This window comes from Aotus nancymaae, unplaced genomic scaffold, assembly GCF_030222135.1.
Source record: "Aotus nancymaae isolate 86718 unplaced genomic scaffold, 86718_ANA_hifiasm-v0.15.2.pri h1tg000040l, whole genome shotgun sequence".
Classification (NCBI taxonomy): Eukaryota; Metazoa; Chordata; class Mammalia; order Primates; family Aotidae; genus Aotus; species Aotus nancymaae.
This window is the reverse complement of record NW_026988454.1, coordinates 19,403,273-19,418,042: the sequence shown is the minus strand read 5'-3', so window position 1 is coordinate 19,418,042 and position 14,770 is coordinate 19,403,273. Positions and strand designations below refer to the sequence as shown.

Here is a 14,770-nt window from a genome sequence, read left to right as displayed (position 1 = left end):
CAGCCCAAGGAGTTCGAGACCAGCCTGGGCAACATAGGGAGACCCTGTGTCTACAAATAATAATTAAAAAAAAAAAAAAATTAGCCAGGCATGGTGGTGCATTCCTGTAGTTCCAGCTACTTGGGAGGCTGAAGTGGGAGGATCCCCTGGGCCCAGGTGTTCATGCCACTGCATTCCAGACTGGGTGACAGAGGGAGACCTTGTCTCAAAGAAACAAACAAACAAAAAACCAAAAACAAATTATTGGTCCCACTCCCAGGGTGACTCAGTGCAAAGCTTGAAGTGGAGCCTGGAAATTTGCATTTCTAACTCGTTCCTTGGTGATGCTAATGACTGAGTTGTGGGATGAGTATTTTGAGCACTGCTCTAGATAAAAATATCTAGAATTGGTGGCAGTGTGGTCTCTGGTGGTAATGGAGGTAAAGAGAAGTGGATGACTTTGACCTAGTTTAAGAATTCTAGGCCAGGCATGGTGGCTCACTCTGGTAATCCCAGTACTTTCACTGAGGTCAGGAGTTTGAGACCAAAAGGGTGAAAGCCTATTTCTACTAAAGATACAAAAATTAGTCAAGCATGGTGGTGCATGCCTGTAAATCTCAGCTACTCGGGAGGTTGAGGCATGAGAATCACTTGAACCCGAGAGGGGAGGTTGCAGTGAGCCGAGATTGCACCACTGCACTCCAGCCTGGGTGACAGAGCAACACTCCGTCGCAAAAAAAAAAAACAACTTAGAATCAGCAAGGCTTATCTGAAGTTTAGATTGCAGTGATGGTGAGGGAAGGGAGGGATGAAGCTGGTAGTTTGAATAAATGAATGGTTATAATCAAAGACTGAAGTAAGAAAAGAGCAGGGAGGGAGGGTTGGATCATGGTGGGAAATCATAAGTTCCATTTGGGGAACATTAAAGTTTCGCTGAAATACTTGTGAAACTCAAGCTCAATGATTGGCAGAGAGTAGGTTTTCCATAAATGATGACAACGATTGTTATTGCTGCTATTACTACCTTTACTATGAAAACTTCAGCGTCCTAATCACCCCTCCCCACCAGAGGTAAACTCCCAGCTCCATTACTCAGCAACTGCATTTCAGAGCTACAGTTGACTCCTCTGTATGATCACAAAGACTTAGGTATGAACAAGGAAATTTCCTATTTATAAATGTAGCCTCACTGGATGAGTGGTAGACCAAGGAAAAGCAAAAAGAGGGTAAAAAGAGAAAGGTTGTAATGATGAATTGTAATTCATCAAGGTGCCTGTGTCATCACAGATAACCTCACAACTATATTAAATAGGTGAAATTTTTCCTGTTTCACAGATAAGATAAATAACTCTCCCAATGTCTTATAGAAACGAGTAAAAATTGAATCCTAGCTTTGTCTTGACCTCATTACATGTGTGCTTTCTATTATGAAACTGTATCTTTTTTTTTAATTTTTTTTTGAGACGGAGTCTTGCTGTTGTCGCCCAGGCTGGAGTGCAGTGGTGCAATCTCGGCTCACTGCAACCTCTGCCTCCCCGGTTCAAGAGATTCTCCTGCCTCAGCCTCCCCAGTAGCTGCGATTACAGGCGCCTGCCATGATGCCCAGCTAATTTTTTTTGTATTTTTAATAGAAACAGGGTGTCACTGGGCCCGGCGTGGTGGCTCATGCCTGTAATCCAAGAACTTTGGAGGCCAAGGTGGGCGGATCACCTGAGGTTGGGAGTTCAAGACCAGCCTGACCAACATGGTGAAACCCCATCTTTAAAAAAAAAAAAGAAACAGGGTATCACCATGTTGACCAGGCTGGTCTCAAACTCCTGACCTCAGGTGATTCGCCCACCTCGGCCTCCCAAAGTGCTAGGATTACAGGCATGAGCCACTGAGCCCTGAAACTGTATCTTTACTGCTGCTAAAGAGGTAAATGGAGGCACAATAAACATTTTTAAAGAGTTTATTTGAACAAACATTTCATGGACTTGACAGCTCTACACCAGAAGTGGTTCAGGAAGGCCACCAAGGGAATCTAGGGGGAGGCTTTTATAGGATGGACACAGAAGAAAGCAAGGAAAACATTTGATTGGATACAATTACACAGTTGCCTTATTTGATGAATCTCCTATGAAAGTCCCTAGCTGCAGGGCGCGGTGCGGCGTGCCTGTAGTCCCAGCTACTGAGGGATCGCTTGAGCCCAGGAGTTCTGGGCTGTAGTGCGATATGCTGATCGCGTGTCCGCACTAAGTTCAGCATCAATATGGTTACCTCCCGGGAGTCAGCGACCACTAGGTTGCCTAAGGAGGGGTGAACCAGCCCAGGTCGGAAACGGAGCAGGTCAAAACTCCCGTGCTGATCAGTAGTGGGATCGCGCCTGTGAACAGCCACTGCACTGCAGCCTGAGCAACACAGAGAGACCCCGTCTCTCTAAAAAAAAAAAAAAAAAAGAAAAAGAAAAAGAAAAAGAAAGAAAGAAAGGCCGGGCGCGGTGGCTCATGCCTATAATCCCAGCACTTTGGGAGGCCGAGGCGGGTGGATCACCTGAGGTCAGGAGTCTGAGACCAGCCTGGTCAACATGGTGATACCCTGTTTCTTTTTTTTTTTTTTAAAGATGCGGTTTCACCTCCTGGTCAACATGGTGAAACCCCGTCTCTACTAAAAATACAAAAATTAACTGGGCATGGTGGCACATGCCTGTAGTCCCAGCTACTCAGGAGGCTGAGGCAGGAGAATTGCCTGAACCCAGGAGGCGGAGGTTGCGGTGAGCTGAGATCGCGCCATTGCACTCCAGCCTGGGTAACAAGAGCGAAACTCTGTCTCAAAAGAAAAAAAAAAAGGAAAAGAAAGTCCCTAGTTATGAAAGTTTTTTGTCTACTTCTGGTTGGCTGAGCTTAAGTTCTGTTTAAGTTCTGTTTTTCTGTAGTACAGGCATTTATGAGAATTAGCTCAAGTTGAGTTTTCCTTATGTTGGCAAATCAAGACAGGTTGAGTTCACTTATGAGGGCTGACTGGTTTTGTCTCTCAGGGATTCTTCAGGCCTCCTCTCTATTTCAGGGTGCTTTAACCCTGTCCAGCAGGAAACTAGTTACATTTCTTATATTGGCATAATGACCTAAATAGGATGCACCTGTACTCTAAATACCCCACAACTTCCAGACTAGTGGCTTTTAAACTTTTGTAATTCTGGCCCACAGTAAGAACAAGTTTTTTTGTTTTGTTTTGTTTTGTTTTGTTTTGTTTTGTTTTGTTTGAGACAGAGTCTCGCTCTGTTGTCAGGCTGGAGTGAAATGGTGCAATCTCGGCTCCCTGAAACCTCTGCCTCCTGAACTCAAGCGATCCTCCTACCTCAGCCTTCCAAGTAGCTGGGACCACAGGTGCCCGCCACTACACTCAGCTAATTTTTGTTTTTTGTTTTTTATTTTGAGATGAAGTCTTGCTTTTGTCCCCCAGGCTGGAGTGCGGTGGTGTGGTCTCGGCTCACTGAAACCTCTGCCTCCTGGGTTCAAGCAATTCTCCTGCCTCAGCCTCCGGAGTAGCTGGGATTACAGGAGCCCACCACTACACTTGGCTAATTTTTGTATTTTTAGTAGGGGCGAGGTTTTACCATGTTGGCCAGGCTGGTCTCAAACTCCTGACCTCAGGTGATCTGCCTGCCTTGGTCTCCCAAAGTGCTGGTATTATAGGCATGAACTGGGGACAGGGGTGAAAAAAAAAAAAAATATATATATATATATATTAAAAAGGCATGAACCACTGTGTCTGGCCTTAAGAACAAGTTTTTACAAAGCAAGCCAGCATAAATATTTGTCTGTGTGTGTGTATGTATATATGTGCTGTACACTTATGTGTGCAACAGTATGATGGAGACAAATTTTCAATAAACAACACTGAGTTTGCTACATTGTCAGTATTCTCAACGAATGCATTGCAATAGTTTTCAATCATTTGTGACAATAAGTGTTTATTATGAGCCACAGAATTGATTGTATAATTAATTTTTGGGTCTCTACAGGAAGTCTAGAAAAATCTTCTGGCTGGGTGCAGTGGCTCACACCTGTAATCCCAGCACTTTGGAAGGCTGAGGCAGGCAGATCACGAGGTCAGGAGTTCAAGACCAATTAACATAGTGAAACCCCAACGCTACTAAAAATACAAAAATTAGCTAGGTCTGGTGGCACATGCCAGTAGTCTCAGCTACTCAGGAGGCTGAGGTAGGAGAATTGCTTGAACCCAGGAGGCAGAGGTTGCAGTTGCAGTGAGCCGAGATCACGCCACTCCAGCCTGGGTGACAGAGCGAGACTCCGTCTCAAAGAAAAAAAAAAAGAGAGAGAGAGAGATAAAAAGTCCCTGAAGAAACTTTTAGAAGAAAGGAGTGACATTAACTAAAACAGAAAAGAGTTAATCTTGGGAGCAGTAATCAGATTATGTTGAGTTAACACATGGAAATTGGTAAGTAAAGAGTAGCTGGGACTACAGGTGCATGCTGCCACGCCCAGCTAATGTTTATATTTTTAGTAAAGACAGGGTTTCACCATGTCGGCCAGGCTGCCCTCAAACTCCTGACCTCAGGTGATCCTTCTGCCTTGGCCTCCCAAAGTGCTGGGATTATAGGCATGAGCAACCATGCCCAACCTAAAATTTCACATGCTATTCACAGGCATCAATATCTCTGAAAACATTATCTCATTTCCCTATCCATTGATTAAGAAGCACCTGGAAAAGAGCTTAAATATCTAGAATAGATTGATTTCTACAAGAGCCAAAATGCTGGTTAAGGTTATATATATATGTATGCGTGTGTATATATATGTTTGTATGTATATATATGTGTGTAAACATATATATATATATATATATATATATATGTTTTATTTGTTACTTTGTTTTTTAAGATGGAGTGTTGCTCTGTTGCCCAGGCTAGAGTGCAATGGGCCGATCTGAGCTCACTGCAACCTCCACTTTCCAGGTTCAAGTGATTCTCTACCTCAGCCTCCCAAGTAGCTGGGACTACAGGTGCGTGCCACCACACCTGGCTAAGCTTTTTCTGTGTGTGTGACGGAATCTTGCTGGTCATCTAGACTAGAGTGCGGTGGCTCAATCTCGGCTTACTGCAATCTCAATCTCCCAGGCTGAAGCTATTCTCCTGCCTTAGCTTCCCGAGTAGTGAGACTACAGGTGTGTGCCAGCATGCCGGGCTAATTTTTTGTATTTTTATTTATTTATTTATTTATTTTGAGACAGAGTTTTGCTTTTGTTACCCAGGCTGGAGTGCAATGGCGTGGTCTCGGCTCACCGCAACCTCTGCCTCCTGGGTTCAAGCAATTCTCCTGCCTCAGCCTCCCGAGTAGCTGAGAATACAGGCGCGCACCACCATGCCCAGCTAATTTTTTTTATTTTTAGTAGAGACGGGGTTTCACCTTGTTGATGAGGATGATCTCGATCTCTGGACCTCATGATCCACCCGCCTCGGCCTCCCAAAGTGCTGGGATTATAGGCGTGAGCCACCGCACCCGACCCAATTTTTTGTATTTTTAGTAGAGATGGGGTTGCATCATGTTGGCCAGGTTGGTCTCGAACTCATGGCTTCAAGTGATCTGCCTGCCTTGGTCTCCCAAAGTGCTGAGATTACAGCCATGAGCCACCACACCTGGCCAGTTGATGCATGTGTGTGTTGTCACTAAATTGTACGTGTCTTTTAATGACCCTGAAACATACTATAACCTGTGAAGAAGTAGGTGGCAATTAGTGTGGCGTTGCCTCATCTTGGATGAGGAAACTGTAGCACCAGGTCAAATGCTTTGCCCCAGGTCATCTGATGAGTCAAGAAGAAAATAATTCTGAATTGGTGCTGGAGAGTCAGCTTTCACCCTAACTCTAGCCCCCACTGCCCGGCTTGCCTGACTCCTTGCTGGGTCATTTGCTGGAAAGTAGGCAGAGAACAGGCTGCCCCTTGGAAGCAGCACAGTCCTCTGCATTTTCTTAAATTTAAGAAAGTACCATGTAGTGAATAAATTGAAATTCTTTTTTTTTTTTTGAGATGGAGTCTCGAGATGGAGTCTCACTCTGTTGCCAGGCTGGAGTGCTGTAGCGAGATCTCTGCTCACTGCAACCACTGACTCCCTGGTTCAAGTGATTCTCCTGCCTCAGCCTCCCAAGTAGCTGCTATTACAGGCACGAGCTAACACACCCAACTAGTTTTTGTATTTTTTTTTTTTTTTTTTTTTTGAGACGGAGTTTCACTCTTGTTACCCAGGCTGGAGTGCAAGGGCACGATCTCGGCTCATCGCAACCTCCGCCTCCTGGGTTCAAGCAATTCTCCTGCCTCAGCCTCCCGAGTAGCTGGGACTCAACCTCCGCCTCCTGGGTTCAAGCAATTCTCCTGCCTCAGCCTCCCGAGTAGCTGGGACTACAGGCGTGCACCACCATACCCAGCTAATTTTTGTATTTTTAGTAGAGACGGGGTTTCACCTTGTTGATGAGGATGATCTCGATCTCTGGACCTCATGATCCACCCGCCTCGGCCTCCCAAAGTGCTGGGATTATAGGCGTGAGTCACCGCGCCCGGCCTAGTTTTTGTATTTTTGTAGATAGGGAGTTTCACCATGTTGGCTAAGATGGTCCGTCCACCTTGGCCTCCCAAAGTGCTGGGATTACAGGTGTGAGCCATCGCACCCGGCATGAAATACTTAAATATACCAATGCAGTTAACTGTAGAGGCTATTTATCTTTTCCTATCATTTACTTATATCTATCTCTTTATAGAAATGACAACTTAAAAAATGACAACTAAAAAAAACTCATCAGCTTTAAGTGAATTTATTTGGATTCACAGTATCACAGAGCACGAGGGAGCCTTGATAATCCGTGTGGCCTAACTCCGGTATCAGCCTAGGAGAGCACAAGAGCTGGCTGTATTGACTGGCAGTTTAGCGCTCTTTCTACTTCAACACAATGTCTCAATGCTATCAAAAAGAAATTTCATAATTCTTCTGGTTTGCTTTTGAAAACATTATCATCAGGGACTGTAAACTGTGGTTCATCCCCAGCTCCTGAGGAGACCAAGGAGGGAAGATCTCTAGAGTATAGGAGTTTGAGACCAGTTGGGCAACAGCAGGAGATCCTGTCTCTCCAAATAAAAAAAAAAAAAAATTGGTTTGGTTTAGTGGTGTGCCTATAGTCCCAGCTAGTCAGGAGGCTGAGGCAGGCGGGTTGCTTGAGCCCAGGAGTGCAAGGTTGCAGTGAGCTATGATTGCACCACTGCACTGCAGCCTGGGTGACAGAGCAGGACCTGGTCTCTAAAACAGTTTTTTAAACACAGATTTTTTTCCTTCTTTTTTTTTTTTTTTTTTTTTTGGAGACAGAGTCTTCCTCTGTCACCCAGGCTGGAGTGCAGTGGCAGGATCTCACTGCAACCTTTGCCTCCTGGGTTCAAGCAATTCTTGTGCTTCAGCCTCCTGAGTAGCTGGGATTACAGGCATGCCCCAACACTCTTGCTTTTGTTTTTTGTAGAGAGGGGAGGGGGTGGTTGTGTTGATCAGGCTGGTCTCAAATCCTGGCCTCACATGATTCACCGGCCTCGGCCTCTCAAAGTGCTGGGATTACAGGCACGAGCCACTGCACTTGCCAAAAACACACAAAAGTTATCAGGGATTGGGCTTATAAATTTAGTTACATTTGAAAATATTTTTACATTTTGAACTTTCCTGTAAGGACTATTCACCCATTGCATTGATTGGTGCTCCTAGCACTTAATGCTTTAGCAAGGGGAATTCAAGGACATGCTCTTATCTCCTTTCTTTTAAGTGGCCTCAGAAGGAAAAACAAAACAAAAACCACAAACAACAAGAAACGGGGAAAACATGCAAGGGCTCTCTCCCTGGGGCATCTCACTTTTTTTTTTTTTTTTTTAAAACCACAAGGCCCTAACAGAGGGGCAAACTCCATGTGGTTTCTTAACTATTTAAAAAGTGATCAATCACCAAATCGAATGTGACGTGCATTGTCACTTTCCAAGGAAAATTCTGAGTGGTTTTGAAAGATAGAATCACAAAAAGGAAAATCACCCCTCCAGCGCTAGTTCCCTTGTAAAACAAATCCTGGAGCTTCCCCTTGGAAAAACACACACAGGGCCCCACGTGTGTGTAGGCTGAGTGCCTACACGATCATTTGAATTTAGTTTTGAAAATAGCCTTTCCCTGTGTCCTTACTGTAAAGGAATAATTAAGACCCAAAGCGCATTTCCCCTAATTAGCCGAAAGCCCTAGCAATGCATGGCACTGTAGGCACTCAGGAGACAAAATGCCCCCACTCATAAAAAAATGATCCAAACAATGGCTCGTGCCCAAGCTTTCACACTCCTTTTGCAGAGAAGTCTTGGCTGGCAGAGGCAGGGTTGTAATTCCTTGGGTCGCTTGACTTCACGAGGGCCGAGGCGGGGATTGTAACGACACGGACTACTTGTGAAGCCTTTGGGCGGGAGTCGCTTAAAAATTAACTTTGCCGGGTTTCTGTGACCAAAAAGCATTTCCCCGTGAATAGCGTGATTGGAAACTTGTGAGGGCCGGAGACCGCGGCGCGGCTGCTCTTTCAACAGGCGATTTGTTCTCCTGTCCGAGGCTCATTTCCATGCAAAGAGCCTGACATCAGAGCACCTTTTGTTGCTAAACGCTTTCTTTAGCCTCGAGGGGAGAGAGTCATGTGGAGCTGGAAGAGCTCATTTTGAAGAGAGGGGTCCCGGGGAGCTCCCTCCGAGATCCAGAGCGCCGCGGTCACCCCTGCAGGGTCCTGCCCGGACTTGCTGCAAGGAACGAGTCGCGTGCCTTCGTTAGCTCGTCCCCGTCACAGGAAGAAACGCCTCTGCCGTGGGTTTAATTGCTTCGGGACCGAGCGAATTCCCCGCCGTAAAACTCAGTGGTGCGGACTTTGCCTCCTGCTACCCTGTTGCTTCGCGGAGCGGGGTGGGAAAGTTTCTGGAGTTGTCAGTCGCGCAGCCCGCGGCCACCTAGAGCAGAGGTGCGGGCGCCTGCGAGGGGCCCCCGCGGGGTGGCCGGGGCCGCCGGGGCATGAGGCGCGGGGGCGCGGCTCGGTGACGCCGCGGGCGGGCGGGGACCCGGCATCGGGCCGGCAGCGCGCGGGTGCGGGGCGAGGGCGCCGCGGGGACCCGGACGCACGGCCCGCGCGCGGGACACGGCCATGGAGGACGCGGGAGCGGCTGGCCCGGGGCTCGAGCTGGAGGCCGAGCCCGAGCCCGCGCCGGAGCCGGAACCGGAGCCCGAGCCCGGCGCTGGCACGTCCGAGGCGTTCTCCCGACTCTGGACCGACGTGATGGGCATCCTGGTGAGTTACCTGGGGAGGGGGCGGCGCAGGAAGCGGGTTCGCGGCTGCCCCTCCGAAGCCGGGGGTTCCCTTCTCGCCCACCCACTGGGCAGCCCACTCCGCAGAGGCGTCCTTCTCTGGCTCTGGTTCTTTGGGGGCGGGGGGTGGTTAAATACACACGGTATAGGGTTTCAAACCCTAATTAAAAAATAACCAGTCACAGGTCCCTTCAAAAGGTATTTTTTAAACAATCGGCGTGATATTTCACAGTTTACTCTGGGACACCTGCTGAGATGTTGGTGTGGAAAAGGCGAGAAAGAGGCCTTCAAAGGGTAGATGTAAATAAATATTGGGTTGATGCTGGATGAGGGAAAAGGCTGATGTTACTGATGTTTATCTCTTCACCTTTTGTTGTGTGATCATGAGAGGGAAAACAAACATTTCCTTACTCAGAACTGCCAAAATGTTCGCCTACTGTTTGCACTTTTTCGGTTTGTGCAGTTACAGGATATATTTCTTTTATATGTTTCGGGCTAAAACAATAGGACTTATTTTGCTAAGTCTGTGCTGTCATGTATTTTGAAATGTCCAGTGACTAAAACCGCCCATGGATTTGGCATAGTTTCTGGGAAGCAGTTCATCTGTATGGAGGATGAAGTTTTAACCTGCTCAGAGTTGAATACCTTGGGGAATTAATAGATTTGCTTTGGCGGAGCTCTGGTTATGCAGGTAGACTGGAATCGGATGGGTAAGGGTTATTACTGTTAGACATCTTAATCCACACATAGAAGACAACTTCAGTTTAAAGACTTGGAAGTTGCCAGATGTGCAGATTATCGGAAAAGGCTCTGGATTTGCTTTTTTTTTTTTTTTTTTTTTTTTTTTTTTAAAGACGGAGTCTCACTCTGTCTCCCAGACTGAAGTGCCCTGGTGCGATCTCAGCTCACTGCAACCTCCGCCTCCCAGGTTCAAGCGGTTTTCCTGCCTCAGCCTCCCCAGTAGCTGGGACTACAGGCGCACGCCAGCATGCCCGGCTAATTTTTGTATTTTTAGTAGAGACAGGGTTTCACCATGTTGTCCAGGATGGTCTCGATCTCCTGACCTCGTGATCCGCCTGGCTTGGCCTCCCAAAGTGCTGGGATTACAGGTGTGAGCCACCGTGTCTGGCCGAGATCTTGTATTTTTCCAGTGGGAAGAGATGGAGTGAAAAAAGTTCTTTGGGAATGATAAACCGTGTACAGTTTTTAGCACAGTGATTAAATTCTTGGGCTTTGAAGTAAGTTATACGAGGTCAAATATCAGCTCTCCAGTTGACTGTTTACATGATCTTGGCCAAGTTATTCAACCCCTCTGATCCTGTTTCATCACCTGAAAGTTGAAGAAAAGAAGACTTGCTTCATGGGGTTTCTGAGATTTAGCTGGGTTGACGTGTGCATCACGTACTCAGCAGACTGTCTAGCATATACTAGAGACTCAGTAAATGTAGCTCTCTTTCAGGTTGTTTGTTTCCTGCAAACAGTCTTGTGCCTCTTCCTTCTAGACATCCTAAAGGCTCAGTTACTCCATTTTCAGGTGACCACTGGTATTTATGATTCTTGCTATACAGAGAACCAGGGAGGGTTGGTTAAAGATTTCTATCTTCTCACAGGGCACTGTGGCTCACTCCTATATTCCCAGCACTTTGGGAGGCTGAGGTGGGTGGATCACTTGAGGTCAGGTGTTTGATACCAGCCTGACCAACATGGTGACACCCTGTCTCTACTAAAAAAATACAAAAATTAGCCAGGCTTGGTGGCTTGTGCCTGTAATTCCAGCTATTCGGGAGGCTGAGGCATGAGAATCTCTTGAACCCGGGAGGCGGAGGTTACAGCAGCTAGCCGAGATTCCACCATTCTAGCCTGGGTGACAAGAGCGAAACTCTGTTTCAAAAAAATAAAGAAGTTTATTTTCTCTTCTCTCTCTCCAGTATTTAAATTTGTATATAAATATGCATACAATGTACATTTACATACTAAGTGTAATATATATATATATCTAAATTTAATATATATTTTAGATTTAAATGTTTTATTTTTGCATTTTTCTGAACTTTACAGATGAATATGATCCTTCACCGAAGTTCCAGAAAACCCAATAGACATTTTAAAGTTGTGGTGATAGACTTTGTTGTTGTTGTTATTGTTGTTGTTGTTGTTTGAGACAGAATTTTGCTCTTATTGCCCAGGCTGGAGTGCAATGGTTTGATCTCAGCTCACAGCAGCCTCCACCTCCTGGATTCAAGCAATTCTCCTGCCTTAGCCTCCTGAGTAGCTGGGATTACAGACATGTGCCACCACGCCCGGCTAATTTTGTATTTTTAGTAGAGATGGGGTTTCTCCATGTTGGTCAGTCTGATCTCGAACTGCTGACCTCAGGTGATCCTCCCGCCTCAGCCTCCCAAAGTGCTGGGTTACAGGGTGAGCTACCGTGCTGGGCCATAGACTGTTTTTAAATTATCTTATTTCTTGCCTAAATCCAGCTCTAAGTTTTCAGTCACTGAGGAAATTGGTTTGATAGTATCCCATTGTATCCCTTACTCTAGGGTGTTGGGCTGAGGGTGGAGAGGGTCAGGGGCCTGCCAAAATGAAAGCTGGGCTGAGGGTACTTTTGGGGAAGAGGGTTGGCAGGTGGCATTTTCTGCAGATTTGCTTTCCCTTCCCTGGCAGATTCCAGCACTGTTGGGTCAGAGTGTTCTTTGGCTGAGTTAAAAGATGGGGTGGGGCTTCAGAAGCTCAAACCTGCTATTGAAAGGGCAGATGCAGGAGCAAAGAAAATATGTACTTCTGCTAATCATTCAGTGTCAGGCTGGGAAGAATGTAAACCTTATCCCAGACGGCTTGTGTCTGCTCATGTTTTTCTCTTGTTTATCTGGGGTAAACGGACATGGAGATTGTTTCTTAGTAAAATTCAAGGAAGGCATGGCTTAGTGCTCCTTTGTAGAGGTCCTGTAGGGAGACATCAGGCTAAAAGGGAGGGAAAACTGTCATCCAAGTGTTTATAAAAACTGCATCTTTGGGGAAATACATCAAGACACAAAATTGACAGTTTATTCTCGATGAAACAAAAGACATCATTTCCTTCCCTTTTTATTTAAAATATGAAATTTTGAAGTCATTTTGTCAGTCTAGACAGGTGAAGTGACTTGGCCAATGGCCTATACCTTGTTAGTGACAATGTTAGACCTGTCTCCAGTCGCTGGCCCCACCAGTAGGGATCCTGATGTCATGAGGCTCTATAGTTAACTATCTCAGATGAACTCAGTAGAAATGTAATTCAGTACATTTAGAAATCCTGTGTGTTTTAGGTGAAATGTGATTTACAAGATTCTTTTTCCATACTGAACTTGAAGAGGAGAGGCGAGGTAGTGGGGAAAGTATACATCTGAACGTTTTCCTTAGCAGATTTCAGGCACAATTCTACTTTACTTTTTCAGATTCTTCTAATTGTGGAAATCAAACCACACAGCCTATCAATGCTGTGTGTGGAAACTTGACGAAACTCACAGCTTAGTAGGTAAAACCATTTTTAGGTGAATGAGCGCTACTTTACTGAGCTGTTGTCCTCCAGGGATTTTGTTGGTTACAACCCAGTGAAAGTATTGCCCCAGAGTCATGGATCTCCGTAAATACAGGATGGTTGTTTGACTTCATTAGGACACATTTTGCATTTAGATTAATTCAGTCCATGCACAGTTAAGCACCAAATAGTTGCTTTCAGATAATTGTTAACAAAGTGCTCATTTAGAAAAGAAATAATAGTATAATTTACAGCATGAAAATGTTTGAGCGGTGCTAGAATAAATAAATGCTAATAAGTGAATATATAAATGGATATAGAATTAAGAGAAAACAAACTTGCAAAAAAGAAAAAAAAAATTACTAGATTGTGAGTGCCTGGAGGGCAGGGTCAGTGTCTTACTCATTTTTCTATCTCCAGTACGCCTGACTTAACTGGGTGCTGAGAACAAGGCTTTGTTGAATGAAAAAGGGGAGGGGGATAAGTGTGTATTTCTTAAATGCAAGAGTCACATCAAAACATTGTTCTGTCAAGACTCATGTGCCTGCTATAATATGATGGGATACATTTATAAAGACGTGACTAAATTCTGCTGTGGCTGAAACTACATTTTGGGCAGTTTCATCAGGCAAATTAAAATCCTGGTGCTTCCACTGGAAAACTGTAATGATAAACTGCAACGTGTTTGTAAGCTCTGAGCTCTTAAACCTTGGCGTTCTTGTGAAATGTGCCATTCTGTCCACTAACACTACAACATGTAGTCACCCCAGGTTTTCAAAGCATTTCACCTTTCCGTGTGACCTGCGTAGACAGATGTGCAAAACAGTTAGAATCCTGTGGAATTTTACTCATTTTTCTTTACTCCATAGTTGGCAGACACAGCATTCCTTTTTTTTGGTAGGGGAGGGTTGTTTTTAAGAGCAGGAATTGCTAAGGTTGGTAGATACGGTTAGGTGTGGAAGATCCTTTTTTCAGGACTGATTTATCCATTTGGTAAATTGTGATGGTTCTTCAGCTTCCGCCTCCAGGATTTGAGGCCTTCTAAGGTGAAACCCAGCCTTTAAATCTACTTGCTGACTGGGAAGGGGGTTAATAAGTGCCGGTTGTTTGCAGGACCCTGCAAGATGCACCTCCCCCAAACCTGAAATTTCCTCTGTTTTGCTCTGTTTCTAGAATTTACACCCATTTCCCAGCATGCCTAGAAAGTATCCACTGTGTAGAGTTACTGCGAACCTTCCCCTACCCTGACTCCTGTGAAAGCTACAGAAAGCCAGGCATCAGTCCACAGAACTGTTATCTTCATTCTATCTCACTGTTTACTCCAATCCTAAAAAATTAACAAGAAAACCCCTAAAATAAGCAAAACGTGTCCCTCCTTTCCTTTGTTGTTTTAGGCCGAGTGTGGGGGAAGGGGAGATGTTAGTGAGATCCTGAGGGGGCTTTTAAAATGCTAACTCCTTTGAAAGCAGTTAATTTACATGTTCTCTTGGGAGGTGTCTTGTGTTGTGCCTGTCAGCTAATGACTTAATTTTACAGCTTAGAATTTCAGAGTCAAGCCCATTTCAAATATTCTGACTTCATCTTAATTTTATGATGTTCCTTTTAGCCAGCTGAAGAAAGCCTTGTGGACTTTCAACGTGAAGTTGCAGGGTTATGTAGTGGAAGGGACTGAAGCGCCCTTGGAAAATGCGCCCTCAACTCTCGTTTGGAGAGGAGGGTTTGGAGGGCTTCTGGGTGTGAAGACTTGCTCCAGAAAACAGAGGGGGCAGAACTCAGGCATCTGGATGCTCACTTCTTTGCCAAAGACTAAGTCAGTGGCTTTAATACTTTTATTTATTTATTTATTTATTTATTTGAGACGGAGTTTCGCTCTTGTTACCCAGGCTGGAGTGCAATGGCGCGATCTCGGCTCATCGCAACCTCCGCCTCC

The 14,770-nt window shown here is 45.4% G+C and overlaps 1 protein-coding gene across 3 annotated transcripts in view; it reads left to right on the top strand.

Moving 5' to 3' along the window:
• The window catches only part of SASH1 (SAM and SH3 domain containing 1), a 278,424-nt gene that overhangs the window by 63,446 nt on the left and 200,208 nt on the right, over positions 1–14,770 (top strand). Inside the window, exon 1 of one of the 3 annotated variants that reach the window (XM_064360589.1) lies at positions 8,930–9,306. The exons of 1 other annotated variant lie outside the window; for it this stretch is intronic. In XM_064360589.1, the coding sequence (XP_064216659.1) occupies positions 9,163–9,306 (144 nt within the window). In that variant the 5' untranslated portion in view covers positions 8,930–9,162. Of the gene's footprint in view, positions 1–8,929; positions 9,307–14,770 lie in introns of those variants that run through there. One more of the 3 variants, XM_064360588.1, reaches the window with a different exon arrangement.